Source organism: Pollachius pollachius (assembly GCF_949987615.1).
Source record: "Pollachius pollachius genome assembly, chromosome: 19".
In the NCBI taxonomy this organism is placed as follows: domain Eukaryota; kingdom Metazoa; phylum Chordata; class Actinopteri; order Gadiformes; family Gadidae; genus Pollachius; species Pollachius pollachius.
Window position 1 is genome coordinate 15,028,800 of NC_136952.1, and position 19,011 is coordinate 15,047,810.

General features: G+C 47.4%; 1 protein-coding gene across 2 annotated transcripts in view; it reads left to right on the forward strand.

Annotated features, from left to right (window-relative positions):
• The window catches only part of LOC307090162 (rab11 family-interacting protein 3-like), a 37,611-nt gene extending 18,600 nt beyond the window's left edge, over positions 1 to 19,011 (forward strand). Inside the window, exons 4-14 of one of the 2 annotated variants that reach the window (XM_079756732.1) lie at positions 539 to 711; positions 5,296 to 5,511; positions 9,603 to 9,740; positions 10,765 to 10,800; positions 10,943 to 11,036; positions 11,974 to 12,218; positions 13,283 to 13,364; positions 13,633 to 13,770; positions 14,955 to 15,110; positions 15,390 to 15,530; positions 15,771 to 19,011. In XM_079756732.1, the coding sequence (XP_079612858.1) occupies positions 539 to 711; positions 5,296 to 5,511; positions 9,603 to 9,740; positions 10,765 to 10,800; positions 10,943 to 11,036; positions 11,974 to 12,218; positions 13,283 to 13,364; positions 13,633 to 13,770; positions 14,955 to 15,110; positions 15,390 to 15,530; positions 15,771 to 15,887 (1,536 nt within the window). In that variant the 3' untranslated portion in view covers positions 15,888 to 19,011. The remainder of the gene's footprint in view (positions 1 to 538; positions 712 to 5,295; positions 5,512 to 9,602; positions 9,741 to 10,764; positions 10,801 to 10,942; positions 11,037 to 11,973; positions 12,219 to 13,282; positions 13,365 to 13,632; positions 13,771 to 14,954; positions 15,111 to 15,389; positions 15,531 to 15,770) is intronic. The other variant, XM_079756733.1, reaches the window with a different exon arrangement.

Here is a 19,011-nt window from a genome sequence, read left to right on the forward strand (position 1 = left end):
TTAAGTATAGGATTAACTTGCTGTAGCAGCAACATATTACCCTGTTCTTGCAAGGTGTTTAATCATTTACCATTTGACACAGTCTAACCAAGTCTTATTTGACCTTTATTGCATAACCTGTACCAAAGATATGATCGTCTGCCAGTCAAGTGCTGAGCAAGCACAAACAAGTCATTCACTGTCACAATTCACTCAGTTTGCAGTGATTTTAAGTGATTTTTGGTCCCTTGTTGTTATCACTGTCATTGAGTCACACGACAGCAGGGATTGGATTTGAGAAATATGAAACGATGGCACCCAGGGGTCCACAAACACGGGGGATCTGTCGATGATCATTTCAGATGTAATATTCTTTACATTTAATGTCCCCACCAGTTTAGTCTACCTCCTGTGCCCTGGTAGATACAATAGCAGACGCACTGTCCGGGTTATGACTGACATCTATGTTTGCTCTATTAAAGCCACAAGGAATCTTATGTATCTTTAAAGTTACCTGGGGATGAAACGCTGATTGTGATTGTGATTTGCGCCCTCGCAGCAAAACGAGGTGACAGACAGTGCCTACCTGGGCTCGGAGAGCACCTACAGCGAGTGCGAGACGTTCACGGATGAGGACACGGGCGCGCTGCTGCAGCCGGAGATGCACGAGGAGGTGGAGACGGACAGCGGCATCGAGGCCACGCTGCACGACGCAGAGGACTCTGGGAACAGGTCGGTGTCCTCGCCGTGTCCGTTGACCACCGAACATGTGCTCTACATCACGTACATGCTTACATATACACTGATACACTTGTTCATCGGGCAAATGCTTGTCTGAAGCTATTTAGAATCGAGGTTATGAACAAGCCAAGCATGCGATTGACATCTATGAATGAAGAGGTGGACGAGTTGTCCGTAGTCAACCAGAAACAAGTATCTGTAGTGTCAAAGGGAGGTTTAGTTCTTTCAGCAAATGCTTCATGTAGAAAACAAGCAGAGGTATCACTGGAACAGTACATCTAAACAGAGTGCATTTATATGGTGCTTCCTAACCTGTGGCCACAGAAGTGCGTTACAATGTCTCCCTCACATTCAGCCGTTTATACACCCATTCATAGGCGTGGGATCCTGGTTATGTTGCCTCCATGTGGGTGAGTGGCCTGTGGGGGCTAGTGCCGCCCGCGTCATTTCCCTTGCTGCACGGTGACGCGGGAGGATGACAAATTCCAACACTATCGTAAAAAACCTTTGACAAAATAGACATTGGCAGAATAACACTGGCTGGAGGAGTTCAACAATCACCTCCTGTCCGGTATCGTAGTGTTACCCAGGCAACGCTGCACGTTATCAGAAGGCGGTTGGAGAGTTCCCAGGCTTGGTGACGGTGGAGCTGTTTTGTTGTGATACTGCTGAAAAGCTTATCTAATGAAGGCTTCTTACCTCGTACGAAAACATCTCTGCATTCCCAGGTGGCAGTGACCCCGTTGATTAACCCTGCTCTACTCCGATGTATTGAGCCATTTAGTTTGATCATGCAGGTGACTATGAGTTAATCCTCTGCCCTTATTAATCACATGGGTATGAATCCCTTTTCTACCAGTGTCTAATTGCACCGTCTTCTCAAATGACCGCTAGTGAGCGATTGTTACTGCCTTGCATGTTTACCCTTTAATTACAATGTACAATAATGGAGTAGATAATACACTTCTCCTATTAAACCTTCCCACCGGAGGTTGTGTAGCCAATAGATCTCATTTAAACACTTAATATCCTGTTGTAAAGGCTTTAAATTGTGTAGCTACAGCCCTGGCTGGAGACAGGGGGGGCTTTAGTGCTGTCGTCTAGCCGGTCTTGGCTCATGTAGGGTATAGACAATCTGTCCTGTTGGGTAGAGACTATGTGTCTTGTGAGAGTTATTACCTCCTAGTGATTCAGGTGTGTCATGTCTTAATGCTGGTCCACAGCTGTAAAACACATGTTGGAGTGCTCTGCCTGTGTGTGAGTGTAGAAGTCAGTGGTAGTTAAAGGTGCTGTAGGTTAGATTCCAGAGCTGTTATTTGAGTGTTATTTGTTACTAATGCCATAGCCACCCGTCAGCTACTAGTGACTGAAATGCTCTGTGAAAATTTCTTTTTCGACTCGACTGTGCATGCCACTATTTTATATGTTAGACAACATCTGTGCAATTTTTGACTTCAAGGCACTTCTTCCATGATTGGTTCCGGGAATCCATCTTGTCTGTCAGTCACAGGTGCATGAATGCAACACTTCTCAATGGCGGGGAAACTTGGGGAAGAAGGGAGGGAGAGGAGATGGAGGGGATGTTTTCTTTGGTTTTGTTTCATGATCAAGATTTGTTTCAAGAAATGCACGATTTGCAACATAGTTGTACATTATTTTTTTAAAACAGACAAAACACCACTTCCCAGACTTGATTTAGCTTAGCATGATTTAAATAGCAGTTGCAGCAGCATTCTAGCCCCCCCCCCCCCCCATTGCCCGTGTCCTCCCCTACAGATCCTCCATGACTCGGCTAAAACACCACCCTGGCCTCCTGGAAGGGAGGCCTTGGAGGTGGGGCAGGGGTGATGTGTCAGCCCTCTCTGCTGACACATCACCACCCACCACCACCTGTCGGTGGGGCTGGATGATGGATGTGCACTTGACCCTAGTCAGGGATGTGTTTGGAGCTTCCTGTACCACGGGTAGACCTTGAATACCAGGAAGTGTCGAGATAGCGTTTTTCCCTCGCTTTTTTGCCCCATATGTTTGTTTTGTTGGTCCTTCAGTTCTCCAGTCCCACTCCCTCTCAGTTCCTCCCCCACATTCCCCCAGTGATCCACCCCCCCCCCCCCCCCCCCCCCCCCCTCCTCTCTGGTGGAAATGCTGACTGGTCAGAGCTCACTTGACCTGCTCACTCCTGGCAGGAAACTCTCTTAGATGTCAACAAGTGACTCAGGGGCACCGAATCCTGCCTTAAATATTAAATATCTTGACCAAAGTGTAGAGTTAACCCTCCCCATCCTCCCACCCCACGCCTGCTTGAGTCTTGTTTTAAGATCACTGATCAAGTGTCAAACAAGGACAGCCACGTCAGCAGGTTTTCCCCTCAAAAACAACTTCAATCATTTCCTGTTCCAGGGAATCTGAATCTCTGCTGGTCTTGCTCGCCCAGCTAGAGGTTAGGCTGCTGCCCTCTGCGACGGTTGCATTTAGAAAAGGATTACTACTCCAGACGGGATTAACCACACCCACTCGCCCCCCCCCCCCCCCACCCCCAAAAATAAAGCCTGGGGACTTGGCATGCCTGACAGTCGCGGCGCGCTACTTAGCATTAAAGCTCTCATTAGCCATCACTGCCCAGAAGTAGCTCAAGACCATGTCCCAGTCCTAGCGTGGCATGTGGTAGTCCGTGCTGCAGTGTTTGATTGGACGCGGCGGGCGGTGTGTGTGTGCGTTGTCGTTGCCGTGTGGAGCGTGGGAAGGTGAGGGCCGTCAGGATTCCTCTCTGGCTGTCTGGCGTGCTGCCCCCCCCCGCCGGGCCCCGGCTCTCCCGCCAGGGCGTTCGAGGTCGCCGCAAGATGCGCTCGCTCGCCTCGCCCGTGCAGTCGGTCGGGGACCTGCACCTGGGTCTGAGCTCGGGGTGAGTGCCCTCCCAATCCGCTTACACCCCCCCCCAGTGCACTGAGTCTTCTGTCCTAAAGACCCCGAGCCCGGACCCAATCCTCTACCCCCTGCCCTCTTGGTACCCAACGCCAAAGACTTTACCCTCTGCCCTTTGACCCCCTACCCCCTACCTTAACAAGCTCTATTTAACCTGTCCACAGTGGTGCCATCGTGGGACAAAACAGGTCAAGCCTTTTACAGAAATAAGGGTTGTATTTCTGTAATGGGCTTGACCCATTTGACCAGGTTTTACTTATATGCAGCAGGGCACCGGTAGTAGACCTAACGAGTGAAGATAAGTCTACTACCCTATGTGTGCCTTGATACACAAGTGGAGCAGACCTCTAATTAGTGTTGTGAGTGTCAACTGTGTTGGTCCTACGATAACACCTCTGTGAAAAGGGCCTATTAGACACCCCATTCTACCCCGGGCGGCAAATCACCATGGCAACAGTTTGATGTTCAACCACCAGCGAACCCTAGTGTTGAAGGAGAATCTAAAGCTAACCCTTCATATTCATAGGAAACCTATGCTTAGGTGTATTCTGAATGTATTTACGTGCTAGACTAACCGGGAGCACACCCAGGCCTGCCCCGAATCTCAGATCAATTCAGCACATCTCTGCAGTTCAGCAATTCAGCCCGCGATCAGGCCCAATAGATAGCTTTGCATTAAACCCAACTGCAGTTGCCAGAAAACTGTGAGACAGTTTGTCCGGCCAGGGCAGACTTGGTGGATTAATGTGCATTAACAGATTATCTCCTCCGGTTGTAGACACTCGTCCAGATTGCTCCACGTCCTTCGCCAACCATTAATGACCAAATTACACGCTCAAGATCCGCTCATTCAGGTCTGCCCGGTTCAAACAGGTTTGGGATGTGATTTGCGCTGGCATGCTGTTGATTCCCCCCCCCCCCCCCCTGCACCTCCGTGTCCGTGTTGTGTTGACGTCTGTCATAAGAGACAGATCTTGTTACAGCTCTCTAGTGGAGCTCTGGAGCTTTCTACTCCCCGGTGTGCGAAGCAGCTAGTGTTGTGAAACAAGAATCCACACCAAACCCCGCTCCTGGTCTCTTGCTGGAGGCTAGGGGTGGTGTGCGTTTGTTTACGCAACACAATAATACACAGCTGGACGCTAAGGGAGGGGTGTCTGTATACACAACACTAAGACATGCAGCTGTGTGTTAGGGGTGGGTGTGTGTGTGTGTGTGTGTGTGTGCTCTAACCTCCTGCAGAGCGGGAGAATTAATCATATAAGATCACAGCCACGGTTTAAAACATATTCAAACAACTCTGATTAAAAGGTTGGCTGGTACTTGTAGTTCTACTATCCACTCATCTGAAATGACATGGGTTAACTGAGTTCTATCAAAGAACTACATACATGAACTGGCCTGTTTGTGATGGCCAGAACGACTTTCTGTTATAGAAGGAAATGGAATCAGTTCAAGAGGCCTGGATGGAGAAAATACACACGCCTCTTTTAGACACACACACACACACACACACACACACACACACACACACACACACACACACACACACACACACACACACACACACACACACACACACACACACACACACACACACGGCTACTAACAACCAAACAAACAGTCATCTTAACCCTGTATGTGTGTGTGTTGCAGGTTCTCTCTGAACTCTGAGCTGCAGGACCTCTCCCTGGTGACGGTGATGGGAGGAGGCGAGGAGGAGCACTTTGAGGACTTTGGGGAGAACCATGGGGCAGAGCTCCTGGAGGGCGGGGTGGAGGATCAGGAGGAGGGGCCTGCTGAGGATGGTGGCGCCGGGGCCCTTCACACCCCCGAGCAGATCACCTGCTCCTCCCTCATCATGTCCCCCAGGTAGATATCAATATACATATCAACGTGTGCATACACAGGCCTTTTTGTTACTATGTTATGGTACTACTCGTTTGTAAATATATAACAGTTTAAAGATTGCTAACTAAACCCTTACGGTCAGTTGTGCAACACCTGGGCTCCAGTGCCTCATTGTTTCTCGTCCATGTGCCGCGGATTATATGCGTTACATGTTCTGCAAAGTGCATTCATACATTGGTGACATTAAATTTCGCAACATCCGAAAATTATCAACGTAGAAGAAGTTGCTTGCTTTATGCATGAGAGTTGTGAATTGACGCTAGCGCTAGCTACCGGGAGTTTTTGAACATTTTAAACCGAGCCGTCAGTGGAGCATCTTTCCTTCATTATTATGACCGTTCCAAGCCTCAAGCAAAAGCTTAGAGAATGCTGATCCAACACAAGATTCCAGGGGTGTAATTCAGCTGAGGAGCATATGGGAAAAAAACTCTGCATTCTGCCGTGATTTCAACCCCGGCGGTAAAGCCGTCTGCCAAGCTGACAATTCGGGAAGTGTAATTTTTCTAATCAAAAGTCGCACTCTCAAGATTTGAATTTTAAATATGAAGAGGCAATCAACACATGTGAGTGTGTAATGATAACCAAAGATAGAAAAAGTATATTTGCAAAATACACTTCATTGGGTGATAGACTCAGCGTGATGGGACGATCCACCAATTGATCACCTTTGACCGTTAGGGCCCTCTTGCAGAAGGCTTGTATCCCGTGGTGATTTTGAAAGGTTGTGTATGGGCTGATGCCATTGAGGCTCGGTGTGTCTGTTCTCCTGTTATCTGCGTCCTGATAGGAGAGAGAAACAATGAGAGCTTTGTTCAAATGGCCCAGTTGTATTGTTTGTTCAGTAGAGTAGATAAGAGCAGCTAGGGAGATTCTAACCCTCCTGCCGCTGCTGCCCTTCCTCCTCCTCCTCCTCCTCAGGCTGAGCCTCAGAGCAATGTTTTCCCTCCGACCACAAGTATACTAGTGCTAATAATATCAAAAATAAATGAAGACTTGTATAGCGCTTTTCTCAACGACAATTTACACTGAGAGGTGCTGGTTGTGAAACAGACAACAGGCAGACAGCAGAAACACAGAGGGGTGGATGGGAGGGTGGGGGGAGACAGAAGAGAATAGATGGGTCTTGAGGCGGGACTTGAACACTGGAAGGGACTGATGGATGCGGTGGATCTGAGGGTTGGGAGGGGGAGAGAGGGTCAGTGAGATATGGGGGAGCCAGTTAGTGAAGGTCTTTGATCTTTGCAATATTGCAAAGGTGGTAAAAATAGGTTTTGATGACTTGGCGGATATGAGGTTAGAGGGAGAGGGTGGGATCAAGGATCACAGGTATTCCTGTGAGGAAGGGGAGATTTCAGAGTTTGAGGGGATTTAAGGGGATTTGGTGCTAAGGTATTGCTGAGTGTCATCGACATAGTAATGGAAGTCCAGGTTGAAATGACGGCGAATCTGTCCGAGAGGGAGGATGTAAATTATTAAGAGGAGTAGGCCAAGTAAAGACCCTTGGGGAACGCCTTGTCTGACTGTGGATGAGACAGAGGAGTGGTCAGGATTCAGACAACTTTATTTATCCGAAGAAGGGCAATTCATTTTCAGCTTTCCCAGTCCATACACACAACCTAAAGACCCCAAAAACTCAGACAAGATAGTTGCCAGAGGCAACAAATCAATGTACCTAGGTCAGTACAAGGAAACAGCCGGCAGGAGTAAATAAAACAACATGTCATGGTCCATGTACATAACCAAGTTTACAGGAATATAACAGCTACTTAAAATGACAACTGTCAATGTTTAATTGCCTAATAGCGAGAGGAGTGAAGAAGTGTAGCAGTGTAGTGTAGTGATTTGTTCTGCTTAGGGGCAATAGAGATGATGATTAATCTGTTGGAGAGGTCGGACCGGAGCCAGCTGAGAGCAGTGCCTTATATACCGAGGTCTACAAGTCTAGTGAGAAAGATGTCGTGGCTCACTATGTCGAAGGCTGCACTCAGGTTGAAGAGGATGAGGATGTTAAGGGCACCGGTGTCGGCAGAAAGGGAGAATAATTTGAGGATTTGGGTTTGGATTTGTGTCGCGACGAGGAGTTCAAGGGATTTGAGAGGAAGGGGAGATGGTGGTTAAGGTATTTTTGGAGGATTGGGGGGAGAGTGGCAGTTAACAATTCTATGTCGACAGTGCAGAGCTGAAAAGTTAAGCGTGGCATAGGGGTGAAGGGAGCAGGTTGTGGGTTTGGATGAGCTGATGAGTTTAGAGATGATGGAGGGGGCAACAGGTGCCAAGTGGGAGAGATGGCAATGCGAGGAGGGGTAGGGAGGAAAAGAGAGATGGCGAGGAGAGGGGCCAGAGTAGGGGCTGCTTGGTCAGACGCAGGGGACAGAGATTTTAATAGTGGTGATTTTATCGGCAAAGAATTTAAGGAATGACTTGCGTTGTTCAGGCGTAGAGGGCGTCGGCAAAAGGCTTGAGAGGGTTGTCCACATGAAAGGAAATAGTCCAGGGGGAATTGGGAGGGAAGGGCCGCTCCACTAGCTAAACGACAAACCAGGTGGTAAGGGCTAGCGATAGCCAGTAAGCAAAGAGCGTTCAGGAGAGCACGGCAGTTAGGAGTGAAGGCAGGGAAACAGATAAACAGCAATCTAAGACAGCCAACCAGACACGGTAGGGAGACAAGAAGCAAGAAAGGGACAAAAAACTGAGAGAGAGGTACAAGCGGCAGCCACACACGCGAGAACAATGCTCTCTGACACAAACACGGATGTCAAAATACAATAGATGGTCACAGTTCTGTACATAAGTGTATAATTAGTTGAGTAATACTTTAGCAAATCTGTATAATAATGTATTGCTATTAATATATAACTCAGTTGGTTCTCTGATCGACCGAAAGTTACAACGTGATGGTTTAATTTGATGCTTTAAATTTTCAGGTAAACAATATTAGGCTTTGCCTTGTTAGGTAAAGGTCCAGTGTTAGAATTGAATCCGACTATGACATTGCAAGGTGCCAGTACGTACTTTCAAAATTATGTCATCATCAACGACAGCAATGAGTCATCAATTGTCGAATGTTGAGGAGGTTCCTCCTTGAATGATTTGTAAATTGTATATATGCTATATATTCTATGCTACACACACACACACACACACACACACACACACACACACACACACACACACACACACACACAGCTCCCAAAACGATGAATCCCATGTGACCTCTCCCCCTCTCACTGCCTCCTACACACACAAAAATACAGATTCATACTCTCACGCATGAATACATTCATATATATCCACACTCACAAACAGCTATACTTGTAATGTTACACACATATTCAAATAAACACTCCCATGAATAGTTCAACACAATCTGCATATAATGTCTCAATTATACTTTCACACATTCATATCAGTTAGTCACATACATGCTCACCACACAGCCCGTCTCTGCGTGGCTTCAACCTGTTGCAGACGTCACTCCCGCTGGCTGTCTGCTGGCCCCATGCTAACAGCTAGCAGGTCGCTGATCTGCTGCTAGGTTACCGTCATGGATGGTTTGAGAAACGAACGAAAGAAGACATCCATGTTATGAAACACAACATGCAGTGAAATGACTGGAACTACCCACTACTAGGGCTACTAGCAATATGACTAACCACTAACCCCCACGTCCCACCTGAATTTACCTTTGCACACTCTTACCTCCTCTCACCGTTTCATTTATTACTCTCTCATTCACTCTCTCACTTTAACACTTCCACTTTTTCACTTAAACATTTTGCACGCACCTTTTCCTTTTATCATTCTTCCCCTCTCTTCTCATCTATCCTCTCCTCTAATCTCCCCTCCTTTCCTCTCTTATTTCCTTCCCCTCCCCTCTTTACTCCCTTATCCTCTCCTCACTCCTCTGCTGTTCCCGCCTGTAATCTCCTGTACTCTCCTCTCCTCTCCTGTACTCTCCTCCTTTTGTCATCGTCTAATCTCCCATCTGCTCCTCTTTTCTATTCTCCTCTCCTTTCCTTTATCCTCTCCTGTCCTCTCCTCCTCCTCTCCAGTGCTCCTTCTCCTCTCTCTGACTGCTTGCGGAGCTACCTGAGAGAGGAGGCGCAGGACTTCTTCTGTAGCCAGTGTCACAAACAAATCAACCGTCTGGAAGATCTCTCCACACGCCTTAACTTCCTGGAGATGACTAGGTAACCCCCGCCCTTCACCAGCTCCCCCCCCCACCTCCACCCTCCTCGCCCCCATCTCCACCCCAACGGCTTCTCTTCAAGCTGGGCCCTTAGCCGCCATCACTTCACCATAGCCCTACTGCGTGTTACCAAAGGCACTGTGATGTCACTTCCTGTACACGCAGTATTATGGTTTGTGTATGTGTGTGTTTGGTTGCATCGCCACCATCTCAATAGCAGTGTGGTGTTTGTGGTGTTGGTGTTGTTGTTGCTGTTAGCTGGGTCCTAGTGCCTTCCTGTTACTCTGTTCATCTGCAGCTGCTCCCGCCCTCGCTCTCTACTAGCCACGCCCATTCTCTACCGGCCAATTCAAGGCCCGAAAACACATTTTATTGGCTACAGTTTGTAGTCCTCTTTATGATGTGCTGTACATTCAGTTCTGAACACACAATCTCAAACACACAAACACATGACTGATGATTTTAAAGAGTCACCCAACACAAGGATCATAGTGCCGATATGGCGCCACCTCTGGCTAAACAGGTCATTGCAATCCTGTTTTTCAGATTGGTTTGAATTTCTACCTAGTTATTCAGCCAGCCTCATGGAAAACAACAAATTCTAATAACCTGTGTTTCCTTCTGTCCCTGTTTTATTTTGGTTGTCTTGCTTGGTTTCTTTGTGGCTAAAAGCTCAAAAAGTCAACATTGCATAACATTACATTCATATTCCCCTTTCGACTCGTCTGGTGTGGTTTGCTGTGTTGGTGTGACATCTTGGTGGTGAAAGAGCAGAGTCAACCAGACCCTGGTCTCGCATCATATCATCGTAGACCAGCGCTCTGATGGTGTGGTGCAGTGGTGTCTTCTGGGTGGCTGTAGAGCTGCTGATCTATCTCTCTATCTCTTATCTCTCTATCCTCTTTCTCTCTGTCTCTCCCTCCCTATCTCTTCTTCTATAGTAAAGACGTCAGCTGATTGGGTCTACTCCCTGTCTATTCTCTTTTCCTGATCTGTTTCCTGTTGTTCTTTCTATCCCTCCCAAGCTCTGGCAAGCGACTCTCCAGCAAGAAGGTGGCAAGGTAGGCTACCAAACTCGTATAGTTTACCATTGGATTGTTCTGCTAGGTTAATGGGCGAATGTGCTAAACAACGCTAATGCATTTGGCTTATTTGTTAGGCTCATGCACTATGCTAGGCTAACTACGTGTATATGTACGGCAGGCACCTGCTCCAGAACAGCTCGATGACGCTGGACACCGTGAGCGACCTGACGCGAGACATCCTGGAGCTCGCCGATAACGACATCACTGACAAGGTGACAGACCCCCCTCGGCTCAGCCGTCCCCCAATGAGCCAATCCCAGTCCAGATAACCCTGATTAGAAACAAATCATAATCCAGACACGGTCCGATGTTGACGCACCATCTGATGGAGGAATGAGGCAGGAGCGGTCACTCATAAAACATAGCTGACTGATCGACTCCTATCACCTACCTCCTGCACTTCTGCACCTCGTCCACAACACCTTCACCTCGTCCACAACACCTTCACCTCCTCCACAACACCTTCACCTCCTCCACAACACCTTCACCTCCTCCACAACACCTTCACCTCCTCCACAACACCTTCACCTCCTCCACAACACCTTCACCTCGTCCACAACACCCTCACCTCGTCCACAACACCTTCACCTCGTCCACAACACCCTCACCTCCTCCACAACACCTTCACCTCGTCCACAACACCTTCACCTCGTCCACAACACCTTCACCTCCTCAACAACACCTTCACCTCCTCCACCACCCTCACCTCCTCAACAACACCTTCACCTCCTCCACCACCCTCACCTCCTCAACAACACCTTCACCTCCTCCACCACCCTCGCCTCCTCCACCACCCTCACCTCCTCAACAACACCTTCACCTCCTCCACCACCCTCACCTCCTCAACAACACCTTCACCTCCTCCACCACCCTCACCTCCTCAACAACACCTTCACCTCCTCCACCACCCTCACCTCCTCAACAACACCTTCACCTCCTCAACAACACCTTCACCTCCTCCACAACACCTTCACCTCCTCCACCGCCCTCACCTCCTCAACAACACCTTCACCTCCTCCACCACCCTCACCTCCTTAACAACACCTTCACCTCCTCCATCCCCCTCACCTTCTCCACCACCCTCACCTCCTCCATCCCCCTCACCTCCTCCATCCCCCTCACCTCCTCCTCTCCCCCCCTCCCGGCCAGGTGCTCCTGTTGGAGCGGCGCGTGGCGGAGCTGGAGAAGGAGTCTGACGCGTCGGGGGAGGTGCACGCCCGGCTGCGGCAGGAGAACCTGCAGCTGGTGCACCGCGCCAACGCCCTGGAGGAGCAGCTGAAGGAGCAGGAGGTGTACGCCGAGGAGTGCCTGGAGCAGGAGGAGCGCCGCCACAAGGAGGCGCTCGCCAAGATGGAGCGGGATCTGGGGCTGGAGCTGGAGAACCTGCAGACCAGGTGGGTTAATGTGTGTGTGTGTGTGTGCGCCCCCGTAGGAGTGTGTGTATATGAACCATTGGGAAGAGACCCAGGGGGTGCAGAGACACAGGGGGTGCAGAGACCCAGGGGGAATTTATCTGGGGGGGGGGGGAGACCCAGTCAGGTAGAGAACCAGTGTGTAGAGACCAAGGGTGTACTTACGACGGCTATTAGAAGCGGAAGTACAGTATACTTCATTTGAAGTCTTGGCCCTTGTTAAAAGACTGTTTATACACAGAGGACGCTGTACAGAAGCCTGAGGCCTAAACCAGCTTCTTGCTAATACTCTTAAACAACATGAAGATAGAGTTGGCCATATAGACCATTGCGTTATGAAAGGCAGATCTGAAAAGAATCTGTTCATTCAGACTGAACAACAGACCATACAGATACAGATACAGACCTGGTTTTTCAATACATTTTGTGAATGTTGGAGACTCCACGAGGCCCTCTGTTGGTAGAAACCTTCCACAGCCTCAACTGTGGTCTGTTTAAGGTCGCAACTGAGGTGACCGTTCAATGCCTCGTCTTTTTTTTTTAAGGGTTTAAGGTTAAGGACAGGATTTAAAAATAAGCTCAAAGGGTAAGTGAACCCCTTTTTCAGCTCAAATTCCAGAGAGTTGTTATTAGTTGCGAGAAGGTCGGGTCATTGAGAATGAGTCACTGTCCCATTGTGACGGCCGACACAAACTTTGTTCTTTTCCTCTGTTGTACTGTGTTATTCAGCTAGCTAGTGCTCATCTTGTTGAGAATGGGTGTTAAAATGAGCAATCTGTAAATAAATGACTATACCGCAATGTCATTCTATAATACAAGTTTTGCATAGAAGAGCTATGGTTTGAGCCTGGTCCAAATCTTAACTTAAATGCACAGAGTTTTATAAACGTTGGATAAGAGGCTATCTTCTCCTACATGTTTAAAACTTTTGTGTAAGCCTGATTAGCAGTGTGGAAATAAATGATCTAGCAGAAGTTGGCAAGAGAAAGCGTGTTGGCCTTCCCTTGAGGGCAAGTATTAAGGGTGTGTGTATGTATGTGTTTCAGGATGCAGCAGCTGGATGAGGAGAACAGTGAGCTGAGGTCATGTGTTCCCTGCCTGAGAGCCAACATAGAGAGACTAGAGGAGGTACACACCAGAGCAAACAGACACAAGCAATGACACACACACACAAATACTAACACTAGCACACTCACACACACACACACACACACACACACACACACACACACACACACACACACACACACACACACACACACACACACACACACACACACACACGAACACTAATACACACTACTACACACAAATGAAAAATTCTATGCGCAACACGTATCACACATCAACACAAACACCCACATGTTTCACCCCCGGCCCTCCCTATCTCCCCCAGGAGAAGCAGAGGAGTCAGGACGAGCTGGAGGAGGTGGCGGAGAGGCTGATCGAGGAGCAGGAGACGCGCAGGAAGATGTCAGACAAGCTGAGCCACGAGCGACACCTCAGCCAGAAGGAGAAGGAGAGCACGCAGGAGGTGACCCTATAAACACATGCGCACAAACCACAGCGCATGCATGCACGCACACACACACACGCCATAATATGTTATATTATAAGGGACCCAGCCAAATCTGTCTTTTTCTTGTCCTCTGAAATCTGACGCGTCCCGCCTTAAAGTCGCTACCGAGAAAAGGCTTCTTATTCAGTTTGAGCTGAATTGCACCTCCTGTTCTATTAAGTTATCCACACCACGAGCGAAGGTACTTTGTGAGGCCTGTCTAACAATCCAAAATGTCTAGTAGAAGCGGGAACATGAGCAGAAGCACGTCCCCTGTGCTAACTTTGACAGCAGAAATGACTGCACAGATAGAGGTTGGAAGGTAATAAAGTCAACATTTTGTCCATTCAACACGGGATCTCGAGGCCACCTCGTCCTCTGACTATATTAAATGGGCTAGCTCAGTAAAGAAGGATCGTTTGTGGATGCACTGGATGAGGTATTAAGGAGCCTGAATTGTTGTGCCTCTCTTATTTATCATCCAATTAAAAATTGTACAACAAATTCAGTAGCAAAGATGGCCTATAGTTCACTAATGATTTGGAAATGTGTTACGGCCGAAGTAGAATTGCAATTTCTTATGTGTCTTTCCTGCTTTCACTCAGACTTCGTGATTGTTACAAGACACATTTGTATCTTGCTTCTTCATTCTCCAAAATGTAATCTATCTTTAGAGCCCCAGTTTACGCATGTGGGCCGTATTCTTGGATTGATTCTGGTTATGTCCGGGCTTAGGTGGTAAAAGTGATGTATGCAGTATGAGATCTAATCAAGAGAATGTGTTTTGATTGTGCGGTGTGATATAACAATTTAATAATTATTATAAATGATAGTTCTATAACTTGTTTATATTTGTAGGGGCACATTGTGTTGTATAAGGGACATTTCTAAATATATCCGATTATAACCCAGTATATGTAATGACCACACAGTATATGTAACAACCACAAGAGGTGTAATTTTCTAATGACCACTGTCACAGTGGTCATTAGTGCATTATATATATACTATCATTATTACAGTCTGATAGTTTGTGTGTGTGTGTGTTGTGTTTTAGTCTGATTGTGTAGTAGTCTGTAGTAGTCTGACAGGGCTGTGTGTGTTTTGTAATCTTTACTCTCGCTATGTATACTAATGTGTGTGTGTGCGTGTGTGTGCAGCTGATCGAGGACCTGCGTAAGCAGCTGGAACACCTGCAGCTGTACAAGCTGGAGACGGAGGGCCGGAGGGGCCGGCTCCCCAGCGCCGGGCTGCAGGAGTACCACACACGCACCCGCGAGGCGGAGCTGGAGCACGAGGTCAAGCGCCTTAAACAGGTAAACACACAGCCCCCCCTCCAGGCATAGACATACACACACCTACATGCATATAAATACACACACTTGCATGCATACAGACACATGTAGACACACATACATGAATATAAATACACACTATTATGGACATAGACACAGACACAATAGTCCTATTCATGGACCCCCACCCATACACGAACAGAAACCAACAAATGTTGAGGATATGGAAGTTAGCAGTCAGTCAGGCAGGGAGGTACGATGAAGTTAATTAGTTTGTTGTCTCCTCGGCTCTGTTTCCAGGACAACCGCAGCCTGAAGGAGCAGAACGACGAGCTGAACGGACAGATCATCAACCTCAGCATCCAGGGAGCCAAGAACCTCATGACCGCGCCCTTCTCTGACTCACTCGCTGCAGAGATCAACTCCGTCTCCCGGGGAGAGGTAGGAAGCCCCCCCCCACCCTTTCTGTCTCACACCCTCTAGAACCTTCCCATCTTTCTTATGTGTCTTTGATACACCATTGGTTTTTTTCTAGCATTTAACCTGAATCGTATCTCAACGCTGTATAATCGCCTGTGTGTGTGTGTGTGTGTGTGTGTATGTATGTATGTTTGTTCTTTTGTGTGTGTGTGTGTGTGTGTGTTTCTGTGTCCCTGTGTGTGTGTGTGTGTGTGTGTCCAGCTGATGGAGGCGGTCCACAAGCAGGAGGAGATCAACTACCGTCTACAGGACTACATCGACAAGATCATCGTAGCCATCATGGAGTGCAACCCCTCCATCCTGGAGGTCAAGTACTGACACTGTCCTCCATCCTGGAGGTCAAGTACTGACCCGGACTCGGCCCGCAGCCTGCTCAACAATGGTCGCATTGCAAATTGTATTTCAGACACTGTCGGCTGGTGTTGGTGATGAAAAATAAGCTATTTTGTTTAAAAATCCCTGGAATATGAGTGTGTGAGAGTTTGTATGTGTGTGTGTGTGTGTGTGTGTGTGTGTGTGTGTGTGTGTCGGTTCCGTGAGCCCGCCGTTCGCATCGTTCTGCTGTCTGACCACATGTAGACCTCTACCTCCAGGTCTAAAGTCAGCCCGCCTCCTTTCAACTAACAACCACGAATCCCCACGATTGGCCCAGAGGTAGAAAATCTGATTCCAGCATACTGCTGGCTCCCTGGGCGGGTGGGGCTGGGGAAGGTCTCCTAAACAGGGCTGAGAGATGAGTCCTATGATGCTCTGGCCAGGAGACCCACCCCAGGCAGGTCTCTGATGGTCTGCAGCTCCTCTCCATAAAGACTAGGGGGCGTTTCCATGGGTGGAACCCACAAGGACACCCGTTGGGGGGGGTGTGTGTGTGTGTGTGCGTGTGTGTGTGTGTGTGTGTGTGTGTGTGCAGTGTTTTCTTATTATTTTCCTCTTTTTGTTGTTTGCTCAAAGGCTTTGACAGGGTCTGGTGAAGTAATAAGTTATAGTGAAGGACCCAGGTGGCTTATGATCCTGCTCCTTTCTGTACATTTGTTTTGCTATGACACGAGTCCTGGGCCTCAGGTGGGCTGGACACCAAGACTTCATTTCCCATCATGCCCTGCATTCCCAGGCGCTAGCAGTATGCCAACCATGATCTAACTGTAAAATAACTTCAATTATATTTCCAAGTGGTGTAAGAATGTATAAAGAGGGGGTGAATTTAATAGTGAGCGCCTCTCTCAAGTTTAATGACAGGAACAGAGGTTGAGTCGAGTCTGGGAAGTGTAGTTTTTATTTTCTAGAACAGCCCACCTGATCTCCAGTGTTCTCCTGAGTGAAAGTGTCAGAGAGTTCATTGAGCCACCGTGGGGAGAACAATACTGATCATTTATGTTCATAAGGTTATTGATGTTTATGAAGTTTCACAATCAAATGTACTTTGCACTCTGAATTTATTACAAGTGTGTTTTGATTTGTCTAAAAGGGACAGTTCTTTGACAGGGGTCAATGTTAAATTTAAAACAGGGAAATGGACTAAAAGATGCCAGACTGGACGGCACTACAGCTGTGCTGACACAGAAACACACAAATACTGGCTTCTGTCTGAAATAGTCTGCCAGAGTATTTCCCTCTCCTTCATCACTGTGCTGTTGTCTCCGGGCCAAGAACTGGTGGGGATGTGCTGGTATTATTATGGGATGTTAGGGGGTGGCCAGCCCACTAAAGGACAGGATGAGAAGGACTACCTAAAGCCATACTTGGCTTGCAATAACTCCACCAGAGCCCTGGATCAGACCAGAGCGAGCCCAGGCTACACCAGGGATGAGGAGCAACAGGAACCCTCATGACACCGGCTTGTTTCCGTCACCCGTCTGGAGGGAGAGAAGGATCCTTATTAGGACTCTGGACTTAAAAAATAACTTATCTTTGACAGAAGCTGAACGCTAACCGCAGCCTCTTCTCTGGACTGTACACGGAGGTCTCTACACCATTGAAGCGGGGGAGATCGTTTCCATACTGCCTGAAGCTCTTCACCATCACTGCATTCAACATTGTTTTGTTTTCACCAAATCTCGCCTGTCAAGCCCACCTGTAAATCTCTACCGTTGCTCGCCTGTACAGCTCACCTGTGGCTCTGGGGGGGAGAATGCCTTGGCTTCAAAGGACTTGTACATGTATAGTTTTCTACCCGTCTGTAGATCCTAGGTATTTTTATAGTCGAGGTGATGTAACGGCAGAGTGGTCTTTCTCGTCTCTCGGTGGACAATGGTTGCCTGAATTGTAGCATGTTGTGTGCGCACAAGCTAACAGTTCCATTATCTGTAGTTAACTCACCAAAACACGTATTTAACTCACCAAACTAATCTGTAAATATTCTGTGGTCTTTTTTCATTTTTGTTTTTGAAGGGTAATACTGAAAGAAAAATCTTCTATGTTTAAAAAAAACCCTGTTATTGATTTAAGAAGTATTTTCTAGCAAAGTTGTAGTCTATTGGATACATTACAATATATGATGTATGATACTGTTCTGTATGTTGATGTTATCTCGTATGAGTTTGACTTGGGTTGGATATCGCAAATCTTGCTATTATTATTTTCTTGTAGATATGAGCCTTGTCTTCCCTCTGAGGTCACTTCCTGTATGGAGGCCAATCATCTTCAAATGACAAAGATTCCAACATCCCAACTGAGCTTTCCGATTGGTCCGACTCTTTTTTTTTTTTTTGAGATCACGAGAACGAAATAGTAAAAAAAACAACCTGTCCCATTCCCACCTTGGTGTCTGCAACACTACGACATTCCCTTCAGGACGACTAAGGCAGTTAACGAGTTCTCTAAAACAGTTAACTAGTTCTGTAACAGTTAACCAGGTATCTCACAGTTAACGAGTTATGTAATGCACTTTAACGAGCACTAACGCCCCCTGCAGAAAGAACCACCAAAGACGGTTTGACTTCTCATCCAATCAGTTTAGCTTTTTTGATCGGCGATCAACGGACAGCGTTTATGTTTATATTTTTATTTAATGGAACCTGAAGAACTGGCCCGCTAGTCTCAACACTGAACCCGTGTCTCGATCCTACCTTCATCAAGAATTAAAAAAACAAACCACGTACTTTGTCTCACAACAGCTCCACGGTGTAAATACCTTTTTCCGAACTTTCTGCTCTCGCACTCGCAACCGCCGTTCTCGTACACTTGGCTCAAGGGCACTGACATCAAGGCACACAGCAGTGCATGGCTCGGCAGTCGGGACACGGGAGAGATCGGGGGGAAGGAATATTGTAGAAAATGAAATTGTAAAGCTGAAGATTATTCTTATTTTGAGAGATACATGTATAAATTATAACAGTATTGGTTACTACTGTATGATATTTTTGAAATACCCGTGGAAGATGTTATCCTAATTAGGCAATTATGGGGGAATTATCATTTTAAGTCGTTGTAAAAAAAAATACAA